The sequence below is a fragment of the Scomber scombrus genome, chromosome 16, assembly GCF_963691925.1.
Source record: "Scomber scombrus chromosome 16, fScoSco1.1, whole genome shotgun sequence".
In the NCBI taxonomy this organism is placed as follows: Eukaryota; Metazoa; Chordata; class Actinopteri; order Scombriformes; family Scombridae; genus Scomber; species Scomber scombrus.
In genome coordinates, this window is record NC_084985.1 from 4,978,338 (window position 1) to 4,994,106 (window position 15,769).

Sequence of the window (15,769 nt, forward strand, 5' to 3'; positions counted from 1 at the left end):
TTAGTTCCCTTAACTGCATCCATGTTTCTCTCACTGGTGACTTAGTTCCTCCAACTGAAGATACAAGGAGAGAAAAAACAAGGAAATATTGTTTTCCAGAGGGGGGCGCTGTAACATATCTGACATCTCTGTAAATATAAATTCAGGTATCGATCAGCAGTGAGTCACAAACACTCATCAAAAGCCAACTACATTAATTATATAACAGATCTAATATTTAGCCTCTTGCTTTGTTTGTGTTAACATGAAACAAAGGTGAAGATGTGAGTTTTTCTAAATAAAAGTATATTCTATAACGTTTTATGCTTCAAAAAGTAAAAGTGAGGATAGAAACAGAGGATAAATCTGCCAACACCAAAATGAAAAACAGCATCAGGTGTCCAAACATCAACAGAGGTGTTCAGTTTCTCTTTGGTGGAGCAGTTTTCAGCGTACACAGTTTCACATTAGTTCAGAAGCTTCTAGCTTGTAGGACACAGCTGAGCTGAGCTGATGGTAGTGATGAAGTAACTGCCTCGTCTTCCTCATGTTGGGGTTTTTATTTCTTTGGTTGCTGTTTTCACTCTGAAGTAATGAAGATCTGAGCTGTCCTGATGTTTAAATTATTTTATTTTGAAACTAAAGTGTGCACCTAAATCAAATCTTAACATACTGTACATGTTTTAAATAAATATATTTTTAATGAATAACAGAAACTGTACTGCTGCACATTAACTGAAGTTGTGTACCTCTAGATGGAGACATTCACCACATTTAGTCGCTGTAACACCAATAAAACCACATTTTTGGACGTTGGTCTCATACTAAATTCTCATTGGCTCAGGTGAGCGCATTTACCTGTCCAACCCTCAGTTAAGCAGTGTGTCTCTGGATAAAAAACATCTCCGTTGACAGTAAAGTTGTAGATTCTGCAGTTCAGAATGAAGATCTTGGTTTTTCTGGTCCTCCTGGGTCTACACAGCGCAGCAGCAGGTGAGTTAATATATTTTGAGTCGGTTAATGGTTTAATAAAAGGCGTTATGTTTACGCATGGTGATACGAACTTAAGATTTCTTTCATAATATTTGATGCCTAGTTCCCTGACTTCCTTGCAGATTGTAGAAATGTTTAAAATGTCACAAGCTCATTATGTTAAAGTTCACTTTAAATCCAGTCTGTGTAACGCGTTCATTCATCTTATCTAAGTGTATCAGGACTTTTAGATCGACTCGGTCCGAGCGCGTTCTGGACAAAATGACGCATCAAAATAGTCCAACACACTATAAATAAAGAAAACAGTGAACATAGAACTAAAATACAACTAAACACACTTTTAGCAGCAAATAACGTAATAACGGCCGATGTTAATGTAATAAGCCAATCACGTAATACAAGTACTGAACCAATAACGTAATAACTTTTTGCCAATAACATAATGAGTTATTACGTTATTGGTTGGTTATTATGTTATTGGCATTTACAAATGTAATAACTGGAGCTGATAACGTAATAATATACTAATATCACTTTATTTAAGTTTCATTTATTGGATATGAAGTGTCACGCTTTCATTGCACTTAGTCTTACTAGTGTGTCCTTTAAATATTTTCTTAAAGACCTGAGCACACACAAACAAACCTCCTACACTCTCTCTTTCTCTCTATTTATTAGTTTGTTTAACTTGATGGTTAGAATGATCTCCAGTCCTTCCTTCTGCTCCTTAGCCTTTCAAGCTACAAATGAAGTGGTAGCACACGTTTGCAAACCCAGACAACTGTATGATATGAAATCTCTGTATCTCACTCTTATTAGACTTTTTTCTTTCATGAACACAGTTAATTTTGTTGTTAACTAGGACAGTTTGATAATATTGGGGTAGTAGATGACTTCTGGCTAATTTTGTGAAAATGAATGGACACATTGAATAGAAAATATGCAATAAACCTTCAGCAGATTAAAAGTGCCTTTCTGTCACTGCCTTGGAGCGCTGCAAACATGTGTTGGAACTTGAATAGCTACAGAACAGAAGGCAGGACTGGAGTTAATTCTGACCATCAAGTTAAACAAATGGTCATGTATTCCCAGAGAGAGAGAGGAAATATTTTCATAGTGCCCATTTTCATGTCTTAATCTGTAATTTGGTGATGGAATAGTTGTTAAATTGTGTTGTTCCAGACAGAATCATCATTAATATATATATCTGGAGCAACATTTTTGCATCAATTGAATTTATTAATTGTTGATACAACAGAGATTATTAGGAGGATGTACTGTAACTTCTTTTGATTATGTGCACAGAAAATTAATTAATTTATGTAAAAAGTTATTTATAAAACTGTAATTCAGAAAACTGTAATAACGACATGAACTATTTCTTACAGGGATTCACTCTCTGAAGAATATCTTGACTATGTCCTCTCAAGTCCCAAACTCCCCAGAGTTTGTGATTGTTGGGATGGTTGATGATGTTCAGATATATCACTATGACAGCAACACCAGGAGACTAGAACCCAAACAGGACTGGGCAAACAGAGTCACAGAAGATGATCCACAGTTCTGGGAGAGGAAGACTGCCAGATGTTTGGATACCCAGCATCTCTTTAAAGGCTACATTAAAACTTTAAAGCATCGCTTCAACCAAACTGGAGGTTTGTTCATGTTTCACTATTTACTGATAAAATGCTGAGATCTCACTCTGGTTTACTGCATTCTGTGTCACTGTCTCTCTCTCAGGTGTCCATATTTTCCAGTGGATGGTTGGTTGTGAATGGGACGATGAGACTGGAGAGGTTAATGGATTCAGACAGGTTGGTTACGATGGAGAAGACTTCCTATCGTGGGATGTGAAGACAAATACATGGATCGCTCCAAAACAACAGGCTGTTATCATCAAAAACAATTGGAACAATGACAAAGCACTTATGGCATATTATAAGAACGACATCACCCAGGAGTTCCCTGACCGGCTGAAGAAGTTTGTGAACTACGGGAGGAGCTCTCTGATGAGAACAGGTAGAATCACATGACCTGATGTACTTTCATGAACACAACAATGTTAATATGGCTCCTCTGTTTCTAATTTACAGTAACATTACAATAAATATGAACCAACACACAGAGACCTGCTGAGTCTCAGTTTACACACATTTCTCTTTCATTTTCTCTCTCACCTCTCTTCATCTCTCTGTCTCCCTCCTCCTTTACCACCTTTTCTCTCTGTCATTCTTTCACATATTTATCACATCTCTTTTTCTCCATTTTCTGACTTTCTCACAATTCTGTCGGTTCAGTGAGTTACAATAGTAACATGATTCAATATTTTTCATATCTAAACATCATAATAAATCTAAAGCTGTTTGGGGCCCTTTTAGTTGGGGGTCCTTTTAGTTGGGGGCCCCAGACAGTTGCCTAACTTGCCTGATGATAAAGTCCACCAGGTACCAAATGTTTTAGATTTAAGAAGTCAGTCTTATGAAGCATTTTTCAGTGTGAGATCCAGTATAACTACAGAAAAATGTTGACATGTTGTGTTTTTATTATAAGTTTGACGTCTGCCAAACAAATTCAGCCAATAACCAAAATTCATTTACCCAGAAATATATCATACTGAATGAAATAAAACAAACTCCATTATATGAGCATTTATAGATGTCAACACCTCACCTCTCTTCAACTGTCTTTTTCTTCTCCTCTGTCCTTCCCTCTGTTTCTAAACCACACTTCAATGAGGTTTATTTGCATGTCAGTGTTACTAATACATTTAAATAAATTTCACCAAACAACAACAATAATAATATACTGTAAATAATAATAAAGAAACTATAAACTGTCTTTGTCTTTACCCTCCAGAGCTTCCCTCAGTGTCTCTCCTCCAGAAGACTCCCTCCTCTCCAGTCAGCTGCTTCGCTACAGGTTTCTACCCTGACAGAGCCGAGATATTCTGGAGGAAAGATGGAGAGGAGCTTCATGAGAACGTGGAACTTGGAGAGATCCTCCCCAACCATGATGGATCCTTCCAGATGAATGTTGACCTGAACCTTTCACCAGTCACACCTGAAGACTGGAGGAGGTACGAATGTGTGTTTCATCTCTCTGCTGTGAAGGACGACATCATCACCAAACTGGATAAAACAGCGATTCAGACGAACTGGGGCAAGACAGGTGATGGAAGAGATGGAGGTGAGAAACACATTTAGTTTAGTTTCATCTGATTTGAATTGTCCTGTGATTGATCGGTTTGTTTTTCTCCTTCAGTGTTTTCTTTATTTGTTTGTCTCTGTTTTCTTAGTCATCTTGATTTTATTTGTCTCTTTGGACGTCAGAAGAATTCATGAGTAGTTTTTAATCTGTTTTATTTTTCCAAATGAAGGATATTTCCACATGTCAGAGCATCAAGCCTCCTCTAACATCTACTTCTTTATTTCTGTTTTCCCCTCACACAAGTACTCTTACAGCAGTTTAAGGCAAATTACTGTAAAACTTTGTGGTTTTAACTCCCAACACTGATTGTTCACTAAAACACACTCAGCATCAACATGTTTTTCTTCTTGTGACTTCCTTTTGGAAACTTAAATGAGTAAAATTGTGTTAATAAATAAAAGGTGATCCATTAAGTGATGAAAGAGTGAGATAAACTAAGTTAAATGTTCTGTTTTGGTTCTTCAGGTTTCCCTCTTGGTGCTGTTATCGGAGTTGTTGTTGTACTGCTGCTCCTGGTAGTCGGCATCACTGGATTCTTCCTCTGGAAAAATAAGGGAAAGGATGGTGAGAGAGAAAATAAGTTTTTACGTCACAGATATATTTAATATATGTCTGTGCTATTGATTTGGTGTTAATGTTTTTATAACATATTTTACTTCTGGTGATAAAAAGTCCATAAAGTGTAAATATTTGACAAAAAAATTAGTTGACATTGTAATAATGACACAGATAGTGATGTTTTCTCTTTGTGTTCTTTCAGGGTTTCAACCTGCCAACAGTAAGTATTTTAAATATTTGATAGTTGTATCTGCTTTTTTGTTATATTTGGATGTTACTTGACAACATTAAGTACAAATATTTTAAGATAATTGTCACGTCCAGAAACAACTGGACCCCAGAGCAGACCAGAGACAAGAGAAACGAACTGTAGGTAACAAAAAAGGGTTTTAATAGTAGGCAGAGTGGGGGTAGTGAGGGAGCAGTGGCTAGGTCTGAGGTAGGGTTCCAGGGAAGGTTGGAGAGGGAATGTCCAGGAGAGGAAGGCAGTACACGAGTAGAGGGATCCAGGGGACAGAGGCAGGGTACCAGCAGGTGGGGAAGGCCAAAACTGTGGAGGGGACAGGAGAGAGGGGTTACAACAAATACTCTTCACTAGGCAAAAAACCACAAGAGGTACGGCCCAGCGTTACCACATGCATAGCGGAACTATCTGGCGATGAATGGGAAGAAGAACCTGTCCTAAATACTGCAGCAGCTTGTTGAGGTGATTGAGGTCAGGTGTGGAGATCAATGATGAAGAGATTGAGGCCAGGTGTGGAGAAGCACAGGCAGGGGAGGAACCAGGAGGCCACACACACACACACACAGAGACAAAACACAAAGGAGAGGGGACAAGACAGACAAGGAAACTCAAGTCACAGCTGGGGCTGTGACAGTACCCCCCCTCCGACGGCCGCCTCCGGGCGATCCCGGTAGAAGTCCACGATGAGGGTGGGGTCCAGGATCAAGCTGCGATAGAGCCAGGACCGCTCCTCAGGCCCATAGCCCTCCCAGTCAACCAGGAACTGGAAACCCCGGCCACGGCGTCGGACGTCCAGAATCCGGCTGACAGAGAAGGCAGGGTGACCATCCACGAGCCGGGGGAGTGGTGGGGGGTCGGCCGGAGGGTTCAGGGGACAGGAGGAGACCGGCTTGAGCAGGGAGACATGGAAAGTAGGGTGGATCTTGAGAGTCAGGCAACCTGAGACGCACAGCAGAGGGGTTGATAACTCTTTCCACCGGGAAAGGACCAATGAACCGTGGAGCCAGCTTCCGGGACTCCACCTGCAAGGGCAGGTCCTTGGTAGACAGCCACACCCTCTGACCCGGTTCGTAGACCGGAGCTGGGACCCGACGACGATCAGCCAACCGTTGGTTCCTGGCAGCGGACCTCAGCAATGCGGCCCGGGCCTCCCTCCACACTCCGCGCACCCGTCGCAGATGGCCCTGCGCGGAGGGCACGGCAACCTCCTCCTCCTGGGAAGGAAACAGGGGCGGCTGGAACCCCAGCATCACCATAAAGGGAGACATACCAGTTGCCGAACGGGCGGAGAGGGAGTTATGGGCATATTCAACCCAGGGCAGCTGAAGACTCCAGGAGGCAGGATGACGGGCACACACGCAACGCAAAGCAGCCTCCAGGTCTTGGTTCGCCCGCTCCGTCTGGCCGTTGGACTGAGGATGGTACCCGGACGAGAGGCTAGCAGACGCCCCCAGTGCCCTACAAGACGCCCTCCACACGTGGGAAGAGAACTGGGGAACCCGGATCGGAAACGATGTCCACCGGGATACCATGGAGGCGGAAGACGTGCAGGACAAGCAGGTCAGCGGTCTCCAGTGCTGAAGGGAGTTTGGGCAGGGGAACAAAATGCACAGCCTTGGAGAACCGGTCTACTATGGTCAGAATAACCGTGTTACCTTCGGAAGGGGGGAGGCCTGTAACAAAATCCATTGCGATGTGGGACCATGGTCATCGGGGAACGGGTAGTGGGTTGAGCAACCCAGCAGGTGGTTGGTGTGAAGCCTTACTGCGGGCACAGACGGCGCAGGCAGCCACGAACTGGCGTGTGTCACGAGAGATGGAGGGCCACCAGAAACGCTGGCGGAGGAGCTCCAGGGTCCGAGCGGCTCCGGGGTGACACGCCAGACTGGAGGCATGCCCCCACTGCAGCACCTGCGACCTCAGGGGTTCTGGAACAAAGAGACGGTTAGCGGGTCCGTTATCTGGGCCAGGATCATCCCGGATCGCCTCCTTAACCAGCTGCTCAATCTCCCACTGGGCAGCTCTGACGAAGCAGGCGGGAGGCAGGATGGTCTCCGGCAGGGTGCTGGACGGCTGGGGCTCCATTTGACGGGAGAGAGCATCAGGCTTAATATTGCGGGAGCCGGGTCTGTAAGACAAGGTGAAATTAAAGCGCCCCAGAAAGAGGGCCCACCTGGCCTGCCGTGAATTGAGCCGCTTAGCAGTTTGCAGGTAAGCCAGGTTCTTGTGGTCAGTCCAGACAGTAAATGGGATTTCTGCCCCCTCCAGCCAATGTCTCCACTCCTCCAAGGCCAGCACCACTGCGAGCAGCTCACGGTTTCCAACATCATAGTTTCGTTCTGCAGGTGACAGACGGTAAGAAAAAAAAACACAGGGATGCAACTTATTATTAGAAAACTGTGAGAGGACAGCGCCAACCCCCGTGTCGGAGGCATCAACCTCCACCACGAACAGTTTGGAGGGGTGGGTGTGAACGAGGACAGGAGCAGAGGAAAACAAGGTCTTCAATTTGGAAAAAGCCTCATTGGCTTCCGGGGACCAGGAAAATGGCCGGGAGATTGATGTGAGTTGGGTGAGAGGGGTTACTACCTTGCTGAAGTCCCGAATGAAGTGTCTGTAGAAGTTTGCGAATCCCAGGAACCGCTGGAGCTGCTTGCGGTTTTCTGGGACCGGCCACTCCACCACTGCCTGGACCTTAGCAGGATCAGAGCGGATCTGTCCCCTCTCAATAATGAAACCCAAAAAACACACAGATTGGATGTGGAAGTCACACTTCTCAGCCTTCACGAAAAGGCTGTTCTCAAGGAGCCTCTGGAGAACTAACCTGACGTGGCTTCGGTGCTCCTCCAGGTCCCGGGAGAAAACCAGGATATCATCCAGGTACACAAAGATGAACCTGTTGAGCATGTCCCGCAGCACGTCGTTGACCAGCGCCTGAAACACAGCTGGAGCGTTAGTCAAACCAAAAGGCATCACTAAGTATTCAAAATGCCCCAACGGAGTGTTGAATGCCGTCTTCCATTCGTCCCCCTCCCGGATGCGAACCAGGTGGTAAGCATTCCGGAGGTCAAGCTTAGTGAACACCGTAGCCTGGTGCAGGGAGTGAAACGCTGAGTCAAGCAATGGCAGGGGATATTTGTTCTTTACCGTTATGGTGTTTAATCCTCTGTAGTCGATACAGGGCCTCAAGGTCTTGTCCTTTTTATTGACAAAAAAAAAAACCTGCACCCACCGGAGAGGACGAGGGCCAGATGAGTCCGGCAGCCAGCGACTCCTGGATGTATCTCTCCATGGCCTCTCTCTCCGGCCGGGAAAGGTTGTAGAGACGGCTGGACGGAAGAGGTGCCCCAGGCAGGAGGTCTATGGCGCAGTCATATGGACGGTAAGGTGGTAGGGAAATGGCCCGCTGTTTACTGAATACCTCAGCTAGGTCGTGGTAATCCTCTGGGACCCCAGAGAGATCGGGAGGAGCAGGAGGAGAGACCGCAGGAACCCCTTGGGGAGAGAGAGCAGACATTCCCAATGGGAATGGCAGGATACACTCCAGCTAGTAATAGTACCTTTGACCCAGTCGATGTGAGGGTTGTGGAGCTTGAGCCATAGGAGTCCAAGAATGAGAGGAGTGTGAGGGGAATAGATGACCAGTAGTTGAATTAGCTCCCGATGGTTACCAGAAGTGACAAGGGAGATAGGGACTGTTTGGTGAGTTACGAGAGCTAACTGCCTGCCATCCAATGCGTTAACTCTCCGGGGTTCAGGTAGCGGGAGGACAGAGATGGCGTTCTGGTCCACCAGATGAGATGCAATGAAGCTTTCATCTGCACCGGAGTCTACCAAAGGTCTCACCGGAATAGAAACCTGGTTCCATAAGAGGACTGCCTCCAACTTCGTTCTCGGGGGGGACGGAGAGCTGGAGGACTGGTTATGGCCCACCTGAGTCACCCCTAGCTCAGGCGGGCCTAGGCTTTTGGGAGACTGGGGCAGTCTAGGCGGACATGGCCTGGCAGCCCGCAGTAAAGCAACAGCCTCTCCTTCATCCTCCTCAGACGTTCTGCAGGTGTCAGGCGGGTGCGTCCTAGCTGCATAGGCTCATCGGGAGCCTGTACGGGAGAATGAAAATCCCCGGACCGGGCCACGGTGGTGTAGCTGGAGGGACAAGCGGTCAGAGCAGGCGCCGGAATGAGAGGGAGGGATCTGCTGCCTCGCTCACAGCGCCTCTCCCGCATGCGATTATCCAAGCGGGTGGCAAGGGAGACGAGTTCGGCGAGGGATGTCGTCTCGTCCCGGACCGCCAACTCATCCTTAAGGGATTAGTTAAGGGACCGCAGAAACACCCCCTGCAGGGCCGGCTGATCCCACCTGCTCTCAGTAACAAGCGTGAGGAATTCCACCGCAGTGAAGGTCGGGAGGGAGGAGCAGATCTGGGGGTTGTGTTCCCACATGGCAGCTGCCCACTGTGCGGCTCGACCGGTGAGGAGGCTGATGATAAACGCCACCTGGGCACGGTCGGAGGCATACGTGAGGGGCTGAAGTTCGAACACCAGGGAGCACTGGAGCAAAAAACGGCTGCAGGATCCCAGCTCCCCAGAGTAGCGTTCAGGTGTCGGGAGATGGGGCTCCCTGGGTTGGAGAGGGGCAACTGGGACTGCGGCAGGAGGTGGCGGGGAAGAAACAACAGGGGCCTGGGAGACATGAACGGATACCTGATCCAGCTGGTGGCCGAGGGACGTGACGCTGGAGCTCAGAGACTTCAAAGCCCCCATAATGTCCTGGAGCGTCTGGGAGTGCTGGTGGATAAGCGCCCCCTGAGCCACCAGCGCCTGGCGTACCGATTCCGGGTAAGCGGGGTCCATATGGCCTGATAGTTCTGTCACGTCCAGAAACAACAGGACCCCAGAGCAGACCAGAGACAAGAGAAACGAACTGTAGGTAACAAAAAAGGGTTTTAATAGTAGGCAGAGTGGGGGTAGTGAGGGAGCAGTGGCTAGGTCTGAGGTAGGGTTCCAGGGAAGGTTGGAGAGGGAATGTCCAGGAGAGGAAGGCAGTACACGAGTAGAGGGATCCAGGGGACAGAGGCAGGGTACCAGCAGGTGGGGAAGGCCAAAACTGTGGAGGGGACAGGAGAGAGGGGTTACAACAAATACTCTTCACTAGGCAAAAAACCACAAGAAGTACGGCCCAGCGTTACCACATGCATAGCGGAACTATCTGGCGATGAATGGGAAGAAGAACCTGTCCTAAATACTGCAGCAGCTTGTTGAGGTGATTGAGGTCAGGTGTGGAGATCAATGATGAAGAGATTGAGGCCAGGTGTGGAGAAGCACAGGCAGGGGAGGAACCAGGAGGCCACACACACACACACAGAGACAAAACACAAAGGAGAGGGGACAAGACAGACAAGGAAACTCAGGTCACAGCTGGGGCTGTGACAATAATGAGATATTAAAATGTAAATATGAACAATTTGACAGAAAGTCAGATATTAGTAATTCGTCACTCATTAAATATTTATTTTTTCAGCTTCAGATGCTTCATCATCATCACCATCATCATCATCAGTTGGAGTTCAAAATACTACATGATGACAAAGAGTACGTCATTGAGTCATCTAAGCTCAGTAAACTAAACATTTATAATAATAAAACTCTCCCAAACTGTTGTATTTTAAAGGTGAAAATTTATTTTAATATGAACTTGTGATCAGGGGTGAAATCAGTGATTTTGGAGCCTCAAAGAAATGCTGACTTTTATTTTATTTAAAAACTTTTATCTGAAGAAAAACTATCAACTACTAATAGTAAATGAATAATATTATACAGTAAAGTGTATACAGTACTGTAGTATACGTGCATTTCATGTTCTAGGTAAATTCAGTTGTGCAATGATTTCCCCTGAAGTAGAGGTCTACAGTCACATGTTTGTTTGTCTGTTTTTAAAGCTTTGGGGTCTTTTGTTTGTTATTTCAGGGTTCACTGAGCTAGAATAGTAACATGATTCAATATTTTTCATATCTAAAACATCATAATAAATCTAAAGCTGTTTAGGGCCCTTTTAGTTGGGGGCCCCAGACAGTTGCCTAACTTGCTTGATGATAAAGTCCACCAGGTACCAAATGTTTTAGATTTAAGAAGTCAGTCTAATGAAGTATTTCTCAGTGTGAGATCCAGTTTAACTACTGAACAATGTTGACATGTGTTATTATAACTCTGATGTGTGAAAAACAAAGTCAACCAATAACCTTGAGCTTTTTTCAGTAACATGTTTTCATTGCTACATATACTACTATACATTTAACAATATTAGTGTTTACTTTGAGGAGTGAAAAAGTCTTCTGTTGACTCAGTTGTGGCTCGTCTGTTATTATATTTCTTGATCAACTGACATGTTATATTTGGGAAATTACCGCTTATGCACTACAAGATTTATTCATCAGAATATATTTAATATAATTACATCTTTGTAATAAAAGTTTGTTCACATTATGACAGTAGGTTTGATTATGTCTTATTGTAACTCAGATGCACTTTAAGAAGACAGAAAATGTTTTCTATCGCTCTATTTAATAGAAGAATTGTTATCTAATATACAACCTTTAGTCACAGTCCTTTAAAGCAAATTATAGAAGTCTATCCTGCTTGAAAGCTATTAACACCATTTCATTAATTACATTTGTGTTCTTGATTTTATCTTGTTGAGTAATGTTTTAATACTTTAATCATTCCTGTTTCTTTTGACCTGAAAATGTCCATGAAATTTCATTGTGAAAATAAACCAGAGTTGATTTAATACTGCCCAGTTTGATTATTACTACACTACACTCTGATTAATATTTAATTTTTTGCACTAGTCTGTACTGCAAGTCTGTTTACACTATAAAACAAAAGTATCTGAACATCTGAACTTTACACCCGTACAGGATTGTTTAACATGTCATTAAAAAATCTTTGGCACTAAACTGCTGCTATAACTGCCTCACCTCTTCTGGGATGGTTATCTAAAAGATTTTTGAACCTGGCTGCAAGGATTTGCTCCCACAAAATAATTACAGAAGTTGGCCACTGATCTGGTGTCCATTTTTGTTCACAAGAAACTGAGAAAACGGTTGGTTTATGGACTGAGCTTTTTACATGGTGTCATTGTCATCTGGAAACTGGAAGAACTCAAACTGTGGCCATAAAGAACAGTATTGTCTAAAATGTGACTGTATGCTGAAGCATTAAGATTTCCCTTTTTCCTAAGAGTCTCAAACCATGAAAAAAATGTGTTGACCACAGAGTACATAATTTAAACTTTTCAGATATAAATCACTAAAACACTTTCCTGGGTTGAAAGACACATTTTGGGTTAAAAATGAAAGGATTTATATATTTGAATCTATTTTAAATACTATTATTATTATTATTATTGTTGTTGTTAGTATTATTATTATTAATATTAATACTTACAATAACATTATTAGTTTTATTAATGGTATTCGTATTACATATTTACTGGATCATGATGTGTGAGTGAACCGATGCAGTTTTACTTTCTTCCACTGGAGGGAGCTGCCGCCTGCAGTTAAATACATGATATACGGTATATTCATAGTCAAATGGTATCACTGTTTCTACTATTTTTAAAAACCACACAAGGTCTAATTTCTTTCTATGGCTCGCTAAATATTTTTTTGAAGAAAGCTACAAACTTACCTCTTCACTTTTACCTCGTAGTAGCTTTTCTGACATTCATATTTACAAGCTAAGTTTCAAAGACAGAAACTGATCCAGCTGTCAGCAAAAAAAGACTTCAAGGCGGTGCAGCATCAGTATCACGTTATAACGAGATAGTGGTTACCACGAATACACACACACACTCACTCACACATACAGACAGCAGTTGCCTGTTTTACACCAAAATGCCTTTGTGCAGATAAATGTGAGAGGATGACACCTGAAAAAAAATGTTTTATGGTTCGATAATGCTGGAAGTAAAAGTATTGTTGATTTTCATTTTTTACGAGGCTGCATTCATGTTGGTTACCACTAAACAGCCAAGCTGCAAAGTAAACAATCACTATATCTATAAAGTAAATCGACAATCAACACATTTCCTTTTCAACTGTCCATTAGGTTAGGGTGGGACGTGAGGTTACCACCGAGGTTAAGGGACTTCTTCAGCAGAGAGCCAGCAACACAGGTCACCATTTCTGACGGTCACAGATTTTGGTTAAAGGGAAAATATATTTTTTCAGACAATACTTAATAAAAAATATTCAATTTTTCTGAGGTAATGAGTATTCACATTTTCCTCTATCATTACCCATCCTTACCAAGATTTAGAAATTATTACTTAGATGTTTGTTTTTAACATATGACTGTTTTCATTAGCAACTAGATCATACTTCACAATGTGATTATGCATGTAAAGCCTAACCTTTTCATGCATTGGGTCCACTATATTACATTCAGTCTGTGTGTCATAGCCTATATACACTTTTTTCAGTAATCTCATTATCAATATATATCGACTTTGTTAACCAGTGGTGTGTCATCTTGCATTATCTCATTTGAAAAAACTGTCTTGACTTTTCTTGCGCTGTGAGGACAATTGCCACAGAATGAGACAGCAGAGGTCATCGGAGCCGCCTGAGGCTACAGGTGCTCATACCTTCTGATTAACCCTTTTATGCCTGTATATGCATATATTTCAATTAATGTACAAATCGACATAAACATATTGCTGCTTCACTTTCTTACCTACCTGCTAGCATTACCTTGCTAATAAAATACCTACCTATCTAAATAATTCATCCCACAGCAACTCAATAACAATTCTCATTTACATACACCATCTCATTCACACATGTCATTGGTTATGTGGATCTAATTTCAAACAACTATCTGACGCAACTACACTCATGGATTATAATTTACTCTACAACATAAAAAACGCATTTGAAATATTTACTTTTCAGCTGAGCTCAGTGAGAACGATCGCCAGCGAAAGAGACTGAAGAAGACATTGGAGCCACCTCAGATTACAGGTACTCATACTTTCTGCTTTACATACACCATCTCATTCACACATGGCCTAACATGTCCTTTGTTAAGTGGATCTAATTTCAAACAACTATCTGATTTAACTAGACTCATAGATTATCATTTACGCAACTGCATAAAAAAATGCATTTGAAATATTTACTCTGTAGCTGAGCGCCGTGAGAATGATCGCCAGCGAAAGAGACTGAAGAAGTCAATGGAGCCACCTCAGGTTACAGGTACTCATACTTTCTGATTGCCCCAGCAGAATTATCACACAGTAACAATATTAACGATGATAATTTACATACACAATCTTATTCACACATGGCTTAACATGGCCTTTCTTATGTAGATCTAATTTTAAACAACTAACTGACTCAACTACACTCATGGTTTATAATTTAGTCAACTGCATAAAAAACGCATTTAAAATATTTATTTTTCAGCTGAGCGCTGTGAGGACAGTGAGCAGCAATTGAGACTGAAGAAATCATTGGAGACCCCTGCAGCTACAGGTACTCATACTTTCCAATTAACCCTTTCAGACATTTGCCCGTTACCAACATGTGGCTCCTGGTTATGTATATCTAATTTCAGACAACAGTCTGACTTTTGAGGTCAACAATGAATGGCAGCTCAGCAGTGGAAAACACCAGACAAAACCAGAAAGAGGAACCAAAACTTCAGAAGAGCATGGACAGCTCCACACCAAGTCACACATGCAGTTCCATTTGATACACCTCACATGGATTTAGTCTGCATTTCCTGCACTGCTGTTATGTTCCCTTGGGAGACATATAATTGCATGTATTATATAAATTCTATATAAAAATGTAGATATCTTCTGTCAACAATCCCTAAACCTTTGTATGGCAGGTTCTCCTTCTGGTTTCTTTTTTACTCTTTACCTTATATGTAGTCACATACATTTCTATGCTTCAATTTATCTATGTGCGTTGGGGGTGTTGCCAAGGCCCAAGTGTGTTTGCGCATTGTTCTAGTTTTTACAATCAGTCGTGATTTCTTGGAATGAATCAAACTGGCACATTGGCAAAAGTGAAGGGATTTCAAAAGTCCCAGCTAAAGACGTAATCATTGGTCTTGACAGCTATCTAGAGCAATAAAACAGAAATGAATCTACTGTGTTGAAGAAAAAGCCCTGACACAGAAACCACAATGGTTTGATAAATGATTATCAGCAGCAGTTTTATGTAATCATATAAAAGTGTTTTCAGTTCTTTGAACATTATAGACATTCAACCACTTCATGTGTTGAGTTACATACATTAATTTAAACCCCTTTGAGTCCTTTTGAGTTTTGTGTTTGATTTTCAATAAAGTCCCCAAATTCCAAATGTCTGTCTCCTTCTGTAAAACCACATAGTGTATGATTACTTTATCACAAACTAAATCAACATGGCTCCAACCTGTTTTGTTTTGTATTGTTACAGGTGTATGGGCTTAGATAAAAATAAGGTTTTTCTTTTGTTGTAAAATTTTGTGTGTAGTTTGCATTTTATCTATTATAAGACTTGGCAGATCTCAGGTCAGTTCTTCACACTGCACACATCTGGGTTCAGGTCGATGTGGACTCCACTTCATTTATTTGACAGCTACAGTCACTGATTGCAGATGAAGATTTTGTGATACAATAGTCAAATAATACCATAATATATACTGTATATAGTAGCATTCTAAAATTGCCCATTTGAGCTTTTTCTAATATTACTTTGTGCTTCGAGTGCAGAACTTTGTTTTTGTGTGG

The 15,769-nt window shown here is 42.7% G+C and overlaps 1 protein-coding gene across 1 annotated transcript; it reads left to right on the forward strand.

The window, feature by feature from the left end:
• The first annotated feature begins 878 nt into the window (after nt 1–878).
• LOC133996893 (major histocompatibility complex class I-related gene protein-like) lies at nt 879–6,422 on the forward strand. Its single transcript, XM_062436408.1, has 6 exons — nt 879–972; nt 2,361–2,627; nt 2,713–2,991; nt 3,829–4,140; nt 4,645–4,729; nt 6,338–6,422. The coding sequence occupies exons 1-6, from the start codon at nt 921–923 to the stop codon at nt 6,420–6,422; spliced, it is 1,080 nt and encodes a 359-aa protein (XP_062292392.1). The 5' UTR covers nt 879–920.
• Nucleotides 6,423–15,769: the final 9,347 nt, after the last annotated feature.